Here is a 14,872-nt window from a genome sequence, read left to right on the forward strand (position 1 = left end):
GTTTCTGAAATTCTATATAAAGTACAAATAATGTTCACATTTAAATATCAAATTACCTTAGATTTTTCATTTTTGATCCTGTGAGCTTCATCGATAACTAAGTATCTCCAATTAAATTTTTTGAAAACAGACTTCTCTTTAATAAGCATTTCATAAGATGTTACACATACATCCCACTCTCCTGGTAATAAAACATCTCTGACAAAAGCAGCCTATGTAGCAAGAGAAAAAATACATTATGCAAAACATAAACTATACATTAAATCTGTATCTGATACATAATAGGTGGGGATATTAAAAAGGGCTGAATTTAGCAATATTATGGCAAGCATCTAGAACCAGCTTTCCTATCACTAAAGTAACTTCATTTAAGTGTCAGAACCATTTAGTAAAAAAATAATCGAAAAATTAATCAGTGTAAAATTCAACGAACTAACTTAGAATGTTTTTCTTCTTCCATTCCACTAGGTCCTGAAATTCTCAGGAGACAGGTATGGGCAAAGGAGAGGGCAGTTTCTGACATAATGTAAGAGAACTGAAGGATAGTTTGCAGTAAGCATTTTCATGCCTTTCATGTTTATGGATGTATTAAGGCACTACTATTATTATTCTCATTTTTCAGATGAGGAAAATGAAACAAACAGTATGGTTAAACAACTGGGCTGTAAAACATAAAAAGGAACTTGGTAACTTAATATATACTCAAAGCTATCAATAAAGGAAGAAAAAATCTACAATCGGCACTGAGCGCTGAATGTAGGGAAAACAAAATTAAGCACATATTTCAATATAGTTTGAGTAAATTTTTAAATCTGAGCTTTATATTCTTAATATTCTTTTCCACTTCTTCTTCTAAAAAGATATGTCAATTGATGAACATTTTATTTCGATAGTTATCATACCAACTTACCAAATTACTATGAATGAATTCATCTTGAACCCATTTCCCATTTGCCTCAAGAATACTTGCTGGCAGAATTCTGCTTGTGGCTGCAGTGTTTACCGCGAGATAACTCACAGATTATAGTCCTAACCTTACTCCCAAAGTTTGCCATGAAATATCTCGCTTTTATTATTTTCACATCACTCTAGTATATCAAGTCTTTGTAAATAAATGACATCATTCTATTTTTAGCATTGTTTTCAGTAGTGGTATTTCCATTTACAAAATATAGTAATTCTTGATCAATGAAAATGTCAAATATCAGAAAATGTAGCATTCCTACACATATTAACAATGCTAACAGTTGTTAGCCAAAAATTCATTTGATGAATCCAATTTATGTATGTTTCTGTTACATTAGAATTAGAAATAAGTTGTTTAGAAATAACTCCAAGAACAGTTTTTATATTTTATTGACACATTGAAAACCAGTCAGATTTGCTTCAGCCTCAAGGAACGTGTTTATGTAAAATTAAATTAATCCTGGTAGTGAGCTGTATTTTTTTTTGAAATGGGTTAAAAACTGTTCTGTGACTATTATCATTACATACATCGATCTAAAAATCTGGTTCCTTAAATTACCAACCACCTCGCACATGTGACTTCTTTTAAAAACAAGAAAATGCTTGTAGAATGAGAACACAGCCTCTGACTTTATATACAGCCACTCCCAAAAGCAGAGAAACAACTATAGCTCTCTACAGTCTACAACTCCTCTTCCCTAGTATGATTGGTAACTACCAAAATAACATTACATTTGTAAATTAATATTTGTAAAGACCAAGTTTATTATAGGACTCCTGTTCTTTTATTCCTCCTTTAGCTATGCCCACACCACCAAACCTAAATTCAAATTATTTTAATACCAAAAATACTAGACACTTACTCTTTGTTCTTTATCTCCTATCAAACAAACAGATCTAAGTGTTGGTACCCATCTCTTGAATTCACTCATCCAGTTGTGTAATGTAGACTTAGGAACCAAAACCATATGAGGACCAGGAATGTTTCTATAGTGTTTCATGTACCCAAGAAGAGAAATTGTTTGAAGAGTCTTTCCCAGGCCCTGAAAGATTTCAGAATAACCACAAAACAATGAAAAACAAATATAAAGCAGACTTCCATATTCATACTTCCTGTCATATACAGGAACACTTGAAAGAAAAGCTGTGTTTCTAACAGCTAACAAATGGCAAGAACTTGATACGTGTCAAGTTTATGAGTACTATGTCATTTAATCTTACAAGTTTATGAAGGAGGTACAATCTTACCAACCCCCATAAGGCCCAGAACTTTAAATGACTTTTCCAAGGTCACTCAGCAGAGCTAGATTTGAAATCCATTTCTTCTGACTCCATTCCATACTTTCTCCAAGCAATTAAGTGTTTTAACACTAGAGCTATATGGAAACATTTTTCAACATTTACTACGTAACTTGTTAAGTATAAAACAAGAGATTAAAACATCTTCTGAGACAACTGTACAAACTAACATCCTAGAAAAAATATAATAAATATTATGATAAATTAAAGTCAATGATCTCTCCTGTTTTTTACAGAAATGAGAATAACCAAATCATTGTATTATAAAAGTCAACCAAAAGCATGTTTCTCCAAATATATTTTTTAAATGTATTGCTTTTACAGATAATTCCTTAGAATTGAAATACAGATCTCGCTTATGAAGCTAAAGTATAGCTCCTTATGCCAGTTTGACAATTAGTTTGTTAACAGTTCTAGATTGTAATCAGCAAAAGTATATGTTATCTTGTCTAAACTTTTACAAATTTAATGGTATAAAATATTTTAAATTACAAAATATGACCTTTTAAACAACTACAAACACATACCATTTCATCTGCAAGGATACCATTGATGCCATTCTCATATAAAGAAATGAGCCAATTTAATCCTCGGACCTGATAATCTCTTAATTTACCCCATTTTACATCTAAGAACAAAAGAAAAAACACATGTACATTTTAAAGACAAGAAACACAGGTAGGCTGTACCTTTCATCTGATACTCAGAGGCTTAACTTGGGGCTACACATGTTTACTCTGACTACTTTCTTTACTAGGTGTAAGAATGGGAATTTTGTAAGTCACTAAAGATAATTAAATAACAAATCCAAATAGCATGTCCTGCATTGACCTTCATAATTTTTTTTCTCACAACCACTGAGATCATAAACTAACTAGTTTATGAGATCACACAAACTAGTTACCAAGTGAGAAAGAGGAAAAAGGTCAGGGCAAAAAAATGGTAGGCTTCAGTAAAGACAAATGGAAATTTCTGTGCCACCAAATAATCAAGATTATATATAGGTAAAACTTAAACCTGGTTACCTATATTTTCTTTTGGAAAAACATCAGTAAAAAATACATTTCAGAAAAAAAAATTAAAGAAAATCGATATAAAATCAGGAGATGAATAAGCAAAAGTTTTCACAAAGTGCCTTTTTTTACACATTGGTTTTCGTATCTGGGGCAAATTTAAGGAAAAAACTATTCCTAGTTTTACCTATAAATTCAGACAATAAACACAATGGCATTTTATATCCCTTTGAAATATAGCACCACTATCTCTAATATACCATAATTTCCATTAAAAAATCTGCAGTTTATTTTATAATCAATAAATTTCAAAAGATTACTAAAAATTTCCTTTATAAGTTATAACCAAGACAAATCTAAAACAATAACCAAAGGATATCTCGAAAGGGGATTTTTCTAAAAGTCAAGTAAGTATGTACAACATACATGATGGAGAGTCTTCAAATCGAGTGCAAACGTTGGTTGCTTTGGAGCTTTCTGTTAACAGTTCTTCATCCTCCTCTTGCTCTGTTCTACGGTGTCGGTAGCTGTCAAGGTTAAAATAAAATCAAGTGATGAGTTTTGGCTTTAACTTTAACCACCTGCTACTATTTTGAAGTAATAATCAAGTTGGCTAAGTAGAACCTCACAATGGTAATTTTTAACAGCAATCTAAATTAAAACTAAAAAAGTAAAGAGTAGATATTATTAGTATATTTAAACCTGAAATGTTTTAGATGGTTTTCTAAAACATATTTAGAATAGTACCTTAAATTAACTAGAACCTGATAACTTTAAATATGATATTTTCAAGGAAATACATAGCCATAAAAATCTCATAATTTGTATTTCAAAGTTAACTTTTTAAGTATTTTTGCTGGGGAAAAAAAAGTTCCAGAAATCACTTTTTTAAAACGATAATTTTCACCAAAAGCTGCAGAATATACAGAACAGACACTTAGGAACTTAAGCAATGACTCTGAACCAGAGATTCATCAGAATTACTCAAAGTTTTTTAAATACATAAGCCCAGACTCTATATGCCAAGAGAGTCAGATACATCTCCTTAAACACTAATTTTCTGAAGTTTTAATACTGCCAAATTTCTTAATCTTTACAGGGTTCAGGTTAGTAAAACTATTTAACCCCCCAATTCTGAGGCATCCAATTTTATGCCTTTATACTTTCAATAAATGTTTTCATCTAAATTAGAAAATTTAATAATAAATTAGCAGATTATGCCACTCTTGAGATCTCTAAATTTAATTTATAGCTTCATTCCCAGCAAAGGTAAAGAAGAAATCCATTCCAAGACTTCTTTTCTGCAGTAACACTAATAAGGAGATCAAGCTGAACAATTTATATTTACTACAGAATACCTTTTTCATCTTATAGGATCTCGACAGAAGTGTTTTTCATGACATTCTATACTGACTACTCATTACAATACCCCCTATAATAGTTCACATTTCCAGAGGATGACACTTATGCCATTTAAAAAGCTGCACAAACTTCTCAAGACTGAAACAATTTAAATATATCTGAAGTTCAAAACTCTCTCTTAAGAAGTTTCTTAAGTATTAAAGCAATAGTACCTTGGTAACATACAATAGATAAGGAAAAAGATATACGGAATGAGTGGAATACCCAAATAAAATTGGCATTATGCTTATGCTTTCTGATTATAAGCCCTTTGAGACAGAGATCATACTTGTAGTAAATTTAACATCGTTGATAACAGTGTAATTTTTTTTAGACAACCTTGAGTATTTTCATTACTGATCACATTTCATTTGTCATGAGATTGCCCTAAATCTATTATTACGAATTAAACAACTTAGTTACCCAACTAGCACAAAAATTCTAAAAAAGAATTTATAAATTCAACATTTAAGAGTTATTTTACACATTCTGAACAACCACTTAAAGGTGACATACAACTTAACACTTCAATTTACATAAAGACAACTAAGTAACAAACAAAAATTTAAACAAATTGCTGTGTCATAAATCAGCGCCACATTCCACTCAGTAGCATAGACCTAAGATAAATGTTAACACCCTCAATGCAGGTATGTACTGTGGGAGACTGGAGCAGACCTCAAGCCAGGGCTAAATTCAAGCTTGGATTATTCTAATTACTTCTATGTAATGTTAACAAGGCCACTCAACCTCTGCATTTGTTTCCTCTCAAAAGAATGGCCTGACATCTGAATTCCCTACTCAATATAGTTGTTGCAGTCCACAAACTATAAAATGCTATAGAAGATAGAACATTAAGCATATTTTTATTTACTTATACCTTTATGACTACATCCTGCCCAAACCAACTGGGTCAAATAAATAACAGCACTAAAAAAATTTTTTTTAATGAAATAATTTTATGATTCTAATAAAGATTATGAAAACTAAATTTGGTTCAACTATGAAGTATAAACTATTACTCACTCGCCAACTGATAGCAAGTTCTGTTTCTCATCCTTTTTTATTCGTGGGCGCCCTGGTTTCATCTTCAAAGGTGAGGTTGGAGTCTTCTGAGCAGCTGGCTGGATGAAATGTGCAAAAAGCTCTGTCTGCTTCAATAAATACTCAAATCTATTTGCTCGATCAGTTTGCTGCAAAAAATTTTAAGACCCATTTTATCGGAATGTTGACATAACTACAGAAATCAAAGTTTTAATATGCCTCCATACAACTGAACGCAGGAGTAAAAAGGAACAAACTATCGATACATGCAACAATTTAGATGTTTCAGAAACATTATGCTACATAAAAGAAGCCAATCACAAAAAGACTACATACTGTATGATTCTACTTATATGAAATTCTACAAGTGATAGAAAGCAGATCTGAAGTGGCAAAGGGCAGGAGCAAACTTTTTGGGGATGATGGAACTGTTCTATGTCATAACTGTGGTGGTAATGGTGGTTAAATAACTGCATGTATGTGCCAAAACTGATTAAATTACAAACTTAAAATTGTTGTATATAAATTATACTTTATAATAGAGTTAAAAAAATATATATACAAAAAAGACATGCACAATACAAGCAAATTGAGAAATGGGGGAAAATGCATTGGTCATTGTTAGGTTGTGTCAAATTTTAAAAAGGTATCAAGCTCGAAAAACATTTATGAAGTTTATGAATTATTCATTAACTCAATGCAGTTCTTAACAATATTTCTTCCTTTCATATCTAACATCATCTTCAATGTTTAGTCTTATAATCACACCAAGAGAATTTAAGAATTTGAACTAAAATTTAAGATCCCTGAGATCAAGTTTTTTCTTAAAAATAAACAAGGAAATCTAAAGCCTTTACAAAACAGACTTTTTACAGACACACTAGTAGTTTGGTTTAAAAAAGAAGAAATAAGACAAGAGCTCAACGAACAGAGAAACCAGTTATTCAACATCTCTGCCTATAAATGTTTAAAACGTCAGCTTTAGAATTAGACATTTTATCTAGTAAAACAAATACCAGAGGTATCCAAACATCACACTGATATAAAAAGCTATGTATTTTTAAAGAAAAACACAATTTTAAAAAATCACACCAATATAAAAACTGAAGACCAATTTGCTATTAGGAAGGCACATGGTAACATTATTTCATTAGGTCAAAAGTGACTCATGGAAGCAGCCCAACGTACGCCATTAACAGGCTGTTAGCATGGTTCTCCCCAGTAATGAGCTACAGATCAGTTACAGTTGTCTGTTTTTGCATATTATAAACTATTTTAATGTATTAAACTAAGATGCATACATGTGTATGTATGTGTGTATGTACGTGTAAGTTACATTTCTTAATTCATATACGAAAAAAAAAGCCAAGAACATGCAACTAGACATTGGGGCCGAAAAAAAGACTACTCGGTTATTGGAATTGTTTGGGATCAAGATAAATATACTCTGGAAATAAATGCAGATAGGTCAGAGTCTAGACGTTTTAAGATAACAGCTATTTTACATTATTCAAATCATTCAATAAGTATTCTTCACTTCTCTCACAACATTATCTTCTCAAATAGCTGTTCAATTCACAAATACTTTTGTGTTTATCAGAAAAGGCACTCTATGAAGTTTTCATTATAGTACAATATTAAAAATAAACATAATAAGTAAATTATGTAAGATGTCAGAAGGCGATCAATGCTCAAAGGTAAAATAAAGCAAGGGAAGATGGGAAGTGGGAGTGGCACTGAAATTTTAACCAAGATAATCAGACAATCCTAACAGAAGTGATGTTTCTACAAAAAAACGGGAGGGGTCCCTCTTCTCAGATCTTATTAGCACACCTCTCTAATGCTCAAAAACCTTTAATGGCTCTAGATGTCTTGAGGTAATATTTTTTCAAAGTGTGACTGATGACCCATCAGATCAAAAATATCCAAGGATCCTTATAGTATCTGCCATATGGTCAAGTTTGAGAACTACTGTCTTAAGAAATTAAGTATAAATTTCACTAGGTATTCTACACAAGAGTGAATGATTTAAAAATTCTCTCCCACTACTCATTCTTTCAAGTATCGGTAGGGTTCCAAAGTAGTTGCAAAGAACCAAGGAATTCAGAACATTTACAGAATAAACTTTCAGAGTAGTATTGCAGCAAAGGTTAAGGGGAAAAACAGGCGAAGATCTTGTTGCTTGAGAGAATGAGATAGTTACAATAAAAATGTCTTGAAGTATTGAAGAAAACTGGTGAAGGGAGAAAAACAGATTCTAAAGAGCAGAAACAATAAGATCAGGAACCTGAAAGAAATGAATTAAAAAAATCAACAGGTAGGACAAGTTGCTTTCTCTGGGGCAGGAGGAAATGACACAGGACAGCAGAGGCCACGTATGCTTGGAAATAGAGAGGAAATAAAGTGAAGACAGGCCTGCAATTCTTTGTGGAGGAAGACTGAAAAGGAGGGTGCTGGCAGAAATGGAAGAGAAAGTTTAAATCAGAGTAGTAAAGTTTTAGAATGGCTAAGAGGGATTGCTGAGTAATAAATATTGAAAGAGAGTAAAAACTCACAAATTTATTCAGGTACAATCAGCACAATTATTTCATTTTCTCAAATAGTACTCAGCATCCTGGGCTGAAGAACAAAGAGTGGGATAGGTTTCGAGATTCACCTATAAAGGAACTAGCAGATGATAGGGGATCTTGCTTAGAAGAAAACTGTTAAGTGAAGATCATGTTGCTGAAAAAAGAAATAAAACCAGATTGAAAAACTTGAAAAAAATGAGGAAAGATTTGCAATAAGGCCACCATGAATATGAAAAGCACTGTTTTAAAAAAAAGAAAACCTCTGAAAACCTCCAATATATAATCAGATTTATGTCATCAATATTACTGTGCAAAAAATATGGAGATTTCTGGAAGAGTCCAGATCAGAAGAAAGGAGGCAAATAAAAGAAATCAACAAAATAATTCATGCACAACAGAAGAATACTAAAGTAGGATGATGGGGAAAAGATAAGAGAAATATTTATGAGATTAATAAACTTGCAAGACTACTAAAACTTATGAGGTACTGTAGACAGCTTGCGTATATCTTAAGAGGAACTTTCATTCATTGAGATGACACTAAGTAGATATGTGGGAGATAATGAATTCAGTTTTGGATATTACTAAACAGAGGTACAAAGGGACTTAAACGTCCAAAAAGCAAATGAAAATATAATAGTTGGAAGCATCTGGGTTACAGATAAATATTCAGAAGTATTCAGTTTGAAGACAGCAGATATAAACCAATAAGGATCAAAATGTCTCAGAATATGCAGAAAATAACGAAGGACAAGGGAATAATCAAGTAAAGAGGATTTCCTCAAGAAAAAAGGGGTCTTTCAAGGCAAGTAAAAATTTTTCAAGAGTGGTCAACAATGTCAAACTCAAGTGAGATCAAGGAGAATGAAACTAAAATTAAGCCACAGAACTGGTGATTAGACTCGCTAGCAGTGTTTACAGCAGAACCAAAATTGTGAAGGGTAAAAGGAATGAATGAAAAAGAAGAGCTGGCGAATATGTTTTTCTTTAAATAAGTTTGACAGCAGATAAAGGAGATGGGACAGTTATAGATACACATATAAAATGTACTAGAAATCATATATAATAAATCATTTTCATTTTACATAGTTACATGTATTAAGCACACTATATAAGTGTACATAAAATAAGTATATGGGGAGTTTTAGTATTCTTAAGCTATTATGAAATTCTAAAATATTTAATAATCTTGAAGAGAATGTCAAAGGACAAGGAGAAAGTAAGTTTCAAAAAAACATGTTTGTTAAAGTCTACTATGTGTCAAATATTGGTCTGAGAGCTGAAGACAAAAAGATTAAGATAGCGTTCCTACCCTTTAAGGAGCATGCCATATTGTGCTGTGTGGTGGTGCTGTTATTTAACACATATTTTTTCAACTTTTTAAAATTTCAAAATGAGTTTAATCCATATAAAGCACTTACAACAGGGCTTGGTACACAGTAAGCACTCACTGTTAGCTGTTATTATTACTGAATCTGAATTTAAATTTAAAGCTCTTTTTAAGTACAAGTTAAGGCATGGTACAAAAAAGTTTCCTTGAAGATATGAAATGTGAGTTGGATCTTTAAGGATTCAAGTATAACATCATGTTCTCTTTTGTAAAAATCCCATGCATACTGTAAGAATGCTATGGGCAAGGAGCATATGTTTCTTTCTTTGTAACCAGGAGTATACATGTTAGACATGCAGAATAAGCACATTGTGAGCAACTACTTCTCTAGTCTTTAATTCATCTCACTAATGCTAGATCTTGAAACAAAGGAGATATTAACATAATCCATAACATTACATAACGCTATGTGAATTATGTGAATTCAATACTTCTGTATTTGCTTGTCATAGCCAAATAATATATAAAATGTACAGTATCCCATGTTACACATATTTCTATTGGATATCTGTGCCTCAATTATAAAAATTAAACATAGAAGTTTGGTACATTTGGTCATCTAACAAAAAGTTATCATTATAGACTCTATTCATATACCCAGAACATACCATTTTTTCTTCATAGGTAGGATCTGGTTCTTGGATTTCTTTTTGCTTTCCAGGAGATGCATCATCAAATACTTCCTGGTAAAAGGGAAACATCATGGATTGTTCTTCAGAAATAGTCAACACACCATAATTTGACATATTTCTGCCCAAAACACATTCCAATATATTCTCATCCCAAACTTCCTAGATATTTAAATGGCTATCATCTAACCTCATAGGAAACTTTGATGAAATGAAATACCAAAATGATAGACCCTATTTAACCCAAATATGTGAACTGTATGGCTACTGCCAAGATTAAAACTAAGATTATCTACCTAAAGATTACCATCCTAAAACAATTACTTTCAATTTGTTTCTTTTTCTAATCAGTGAAAACTATGAAATCAAATAGTATAAAATGTGAATAAAATGTTCCCTTTTAATCATAAAACTGCAGTATTTACTGTGCCACTACACAAATATATACCTGGAAAATATTATTATTAGTCACCCTGATTTCCACCTTCTGGAATATTACAAAAAAATTATCAAGTAGCCTAAGTTGAACATAATCATTCCTAAATTCGTAACAATGTGCCATTCTTGCAAATTTATGTACCTGGACATTAAAAATACCACAAAACACACACATGCAAGCAAACAGCAATAACTTCTACACTACAAAGGTCCAATCACCCGTTTAAAAAAACAACATAAGAACAGTTAGTAAAAACATAATTTTCATTAATGATATACAAATCTGTGTTTGGTAATACATACTATAATAAAGCTATCAGTGTTTAAAAAGTTAGAGGGAGGAGCTGGTATAGTACTAGAATTAAGATGTCAAATCATCTAAATTCAAGTCTGGCTTCACTGCTAAGACCTTTAGGCAACTGTGTAACCTTAAAATCATCACAAATCTCTGGCCTCCACAAGTAAAACTGACAAAAGTCACCTACCTAGCATACTTCACCAAATGGTAGTATAATACCATAAAAATCAAATACGCCTTAAAAAAAAAAAAAAAAATGAAGTGTGCTTTCCAAAATCAGTCATTGTTTCTTTCACAGTTTTAAAAAAAAAGACTCCAGGACTTGAGTTCATACAATTATTGTTATAGAGCATGCTTATCTATCAGTAGTCTATTGGCATATACTGTACCTATCAGACTGATCAATAGTGAGAGATGAGGATGAAGCCAGGCTCCATCCACATTGCCAAAAAGATCATTAACAACCACAAAGAAAACAAGACTGCTCCCTGACCTATAAGTACTAAGCAAAAAGGAAAAATTAACTGAATACGTAGGGAAAGTTGGCTAATATTTCTGGGAAGGTGAGCTCTGTCAGAAAAAATCATGAATGCAAGGTTTCATGTATTTCCTGATTTTGGAAAAAGCTACCTTAAATTCTACTTTCAAACAAGCAAACAGCATTAATATTTTTTTCCAACTGTAAAACAAACTGTCAGATACTATTATGCATGTATGCTCAAACCTAGTTTTTAACCAGTAAACCTCAATGATTTCTGACTTCAGTTAAGAAAAATTAAAAAGACTAAAGGTACATTTATTTTAAAAGACACAAAAAAATCACGCTATGTGAAAATAAAAACTAAAACTAGTCAGTGACAAGCGACTGATGGAAGTTACTGACAGTCCTATACTGAAAATGTAAAAATAACTAAGTCTTCAATAAATTTGTTAACCATCTTTTTTGGAAGATTATGACAGGGCAAGATATGTTGGAAAAGGGTCAGTTTTGGAGCCAGAACACTCAATTTCCTCAGCTGGCAAATAAAAATATCACTGATTTCATATGGTACTTGTTATCACATCGATATTCATACTTAAACTAAAATTTAAAAATAGCAACTGAAGGCCAAAATATTTAGTTAGGCTTTACTCTGCTTTCTGATATTTAAGTAGGATCGCTAACAAGACATTGGCTGTTACTACTAAATTTGAATGACAGACCCTTTTGAGAAGCTAATGAAAAACTGAGAACATCACTTTGCTGCACATTTAGACACAATTTCAGTGTAACAGATTTTCAAACTCCCTTAAACCATGGAGCACGAATCCAAGTTAAAGTTCTCTGGTAATCCAAAAGAACCATTTAAAACCTTAAGGAAAAAAACCATGTAACAATAGGTAGGAATTTGAAACAAATCTCAAATTACTGAAAACTACAGAATATCAATGCCCTATTCCACTAAAACCTTCCTCGCCACTTACGGTTCTTTAAAAAACATTATAACAACATACTGTTACTTCACCCTAGATCAGACCTTTGGTGACCAAACAGAACTACTGCGCCAAATGCTTCACTGGTAAACTGCGCTACCATTTCCTTATTGTGTTAACTCCGCATAAAGGTTCATTTTCTAAAGCAGTGTCTTGACTCTGTCTATCCGAGAATGAAAAAAAATCCCAGAAATCGCTGGGCTGCGACTATAAAATATCTCAAAACAGATCTAAGGCCAGGAATAAAATTTAGAAGCAGCAAGCAATCACTTCCTTCCCATACATCGCAAAACCTTAGAGCACGCCCAAGAGACCCGCCTGGCAGCTCCCCAATCTTTCTAACTCCCGAGTACTGTCACCACCCCCTGACCAACCCCGGCACCAAAGGCAGGCTCGGCGTCGAGCGGTACCAATTTTCAGAAAAAGGCCAAGGCCCCAAAAGAGGAACTGCGCTGGACTGAAAGCCAACCAACCACCCCTGACTTACTAATTCATTCAGCAACCCATCCATCCCCCTCCTCCAAATTATATGGGGGTCCAAGACAGCTGCTGCTTCCTTCCCTATGGAACAGTGCCTGGGAGGGGCCTCCTCTCCCTTCACTCGAGCAGCTGCGCCCCGTTTATCCCCACTGCGCACTCGGCCATCCAGCTCTCGCCATTGTTTTCTGCACAGACCAGACACCGCCCCCGCAAGGACCGGGATGAGGAGAAGGGGGACCAAGTCCTAGGACGCTCTGCTTTAAATGCTTTCTCCACCCAATCGTCTGTCTCTCACTCCTAGGGGGCATCTCCCACGCCTTTCTCTTAAGTTTAGTGGAAACTACAACCTTGATTCAGAGAGAGAAGAGGGAATTATGGGAGTCTAGGAAAAAAATCGGGTAGGTTTCTCTCGGCCTCAGTAATCAAGAACATCTGTTTATTAAGAGCGCTCAAAGATCTGGCAAGATTCGCTAAAAATGTTAAGTGCCAGAAACCCATAGTCAGCCTGGGCAGGTTAAAGCACAGGACACAAGAATGAGAACATCCTTCCAGGTCCAGGGGGCCTGCGGCCAATTTGAGAGGTGAAGTACGGCTCTGCGTCCCATCACTGAAATGCAGGCGGGGGAGGCAGCTCCTTCTCCCCACTGCACCCCCTCTCCGTGCCAAAAGCCACCCTTACCTCCATCTCGGAGTCCGCGGGAACAGCGCCCGCCGCAGAGGAGGCCGCCTGGGCCGCGATGCCCTCGGGGCCGCCTTTGTTGTTGTTGCTCCCGCTGCTGGCGGCCGAGGCTGCGGGCTTGGAAGGCGCGCTCTCGGGAGGCGGGGGTGGCGGAGGCTCGGCCGCGGACGACATGTTCCGTCTGCGTCACCCGCAGCTGCCAGAGGCCAGGCGCGGCAGGGATGAGGCCTAGGCCTGGGTGGCTACGTCGCAATGAGCTGATGGACGAACAAGAGGGCCCCCCAATGCCCCCTGCGCAGCGGATGTGCGACGAGCCTGGACCGGGCCCAGCAACCTCCCCCTCTCGACGTCCTCCTCTTCCGCGGGGCTCGGGTTCGACCGGTGCTTACCTCACGGCGGGAATCACGTCGACGAGTGGGCGGGGCCACCCGGGTCACCGAGGTCAGGAAAGGCGGGCTGATTTACTGGAGGGCGGAGGGTCAGGGGAAGGGGAAAAGAAACCGAAAGGAAGACCGACGCGAGGAAATAGCTTCGCCGCCTCGTCTACCTCTGGTCGACAGCCTCTACCTCGCCAGCATCCAGGACAACTACCTACGCCACCGACTTTCAACCCTCGCGAGATTGATAGTTGGCTAATTGACAAGGTTCCGAGTGCGCATGCGCATTCTCCACGCCTTAGCCTAAGCCACGCCCCCTCAGGATGTCCCGCGGGCTCTATTGCGACGAGTGCGCGGGGTCTTGATGGAGAGCTTAGACCCTTAAGTTTGGGCTTCGGCGCCCGTGGCACGACGCGAGCTCAATCTCATACGCGTTCGTAACGGCTCTGTCTTCAGCCGCGGTGTCTTCTTGGCCTGGCCGGGGTGGGCGTCGTTCGCTGAAAACTTGCCCAGGTTTTGCGCCGCCTACTGAAATTTGGAGGACTGTGGTAGCCTTAACACTTCTACCGCTTCTGAACAGGCGTGACGCCACAGCGTTGACGACGTTATGGTTATTTCGAGTGACGTCTCAGTTTTTTGTTATCAAAGTAGAAGTGCCCATCAGTGTGATTTAAAAAAAAAAATTCACATGTTAGTTATAGCAATAATTTCTGAATACGGTACAGAGTTAGAAGATATTTCCTCTAAATTTATATGCTAAAAATTGTGTGCACGCTACCATGTAAAGTGAGAAAAATGAATGATATATAAGGAAG

General features: G+C 35.4%; 1 protein-coding gene across 1 annotated transcript in view; it reads right to left on the minus strand.

The window, feature by feature from the left end:
* Positions 1-14,292, minus strand: part of SMARCA5 (SWI/SNF related, matrix associated, actin dependent regulator of chromatin, subfamily a, member 5) — a 36,061-nt gene extending 21,769 nt beyond the window's left edge. Inside the window, exons 1-7 of the mRNA XM_011359430.2 lie at positions 13,681-14,292; positions 10,292-10,366; positions 5,706-5,872; positions 3,705-3,805; positions 2,793-2,893; positions 1,830-2,009; positions 57-212 (exon numbers count right to left, since the gene is read on the minus strand). Coding sequence (XP_011357732.1) covers positions 57-212; positions 1,830-2,009; positions 2,793-2,893; positions 3,705-3,805; positions 5,706-5,872; positions 10,292-10,366; positions 13,681-13,854 — 954 coding nt within the window. The 5' untranslated portion in view covers positions 13,855-14,292. The remainder of the gene's footprint in view (positions 1-56; positions 213-1,829; positions 2,010-2,792; positions 2,894-3,704; positions 3,806-5,705; positions 5,873-10,291; positions 10,367-13,680) is intronic.
* Positions 14,293-14,872: the final 580 nt, after the last annotated feature.

The sequence above is a fragment of the Pteropus vampyrus genome, unplaced genomic scaffold (assembly GCF_000151845.1).
Source record: "Pteropus vampyrus isolate Shadow unplaced genomic scaffold, Pvam_2.0 Scaffold47, whole genome shotgun sequence".
NCBI classification, from domain to species: domain Eukaryota; kingdom Metazoa; phylum Chordata; class Mammalia; order Chiroptera; family Pteropodidae; genus Pteropus; species Pteropus vampyrus.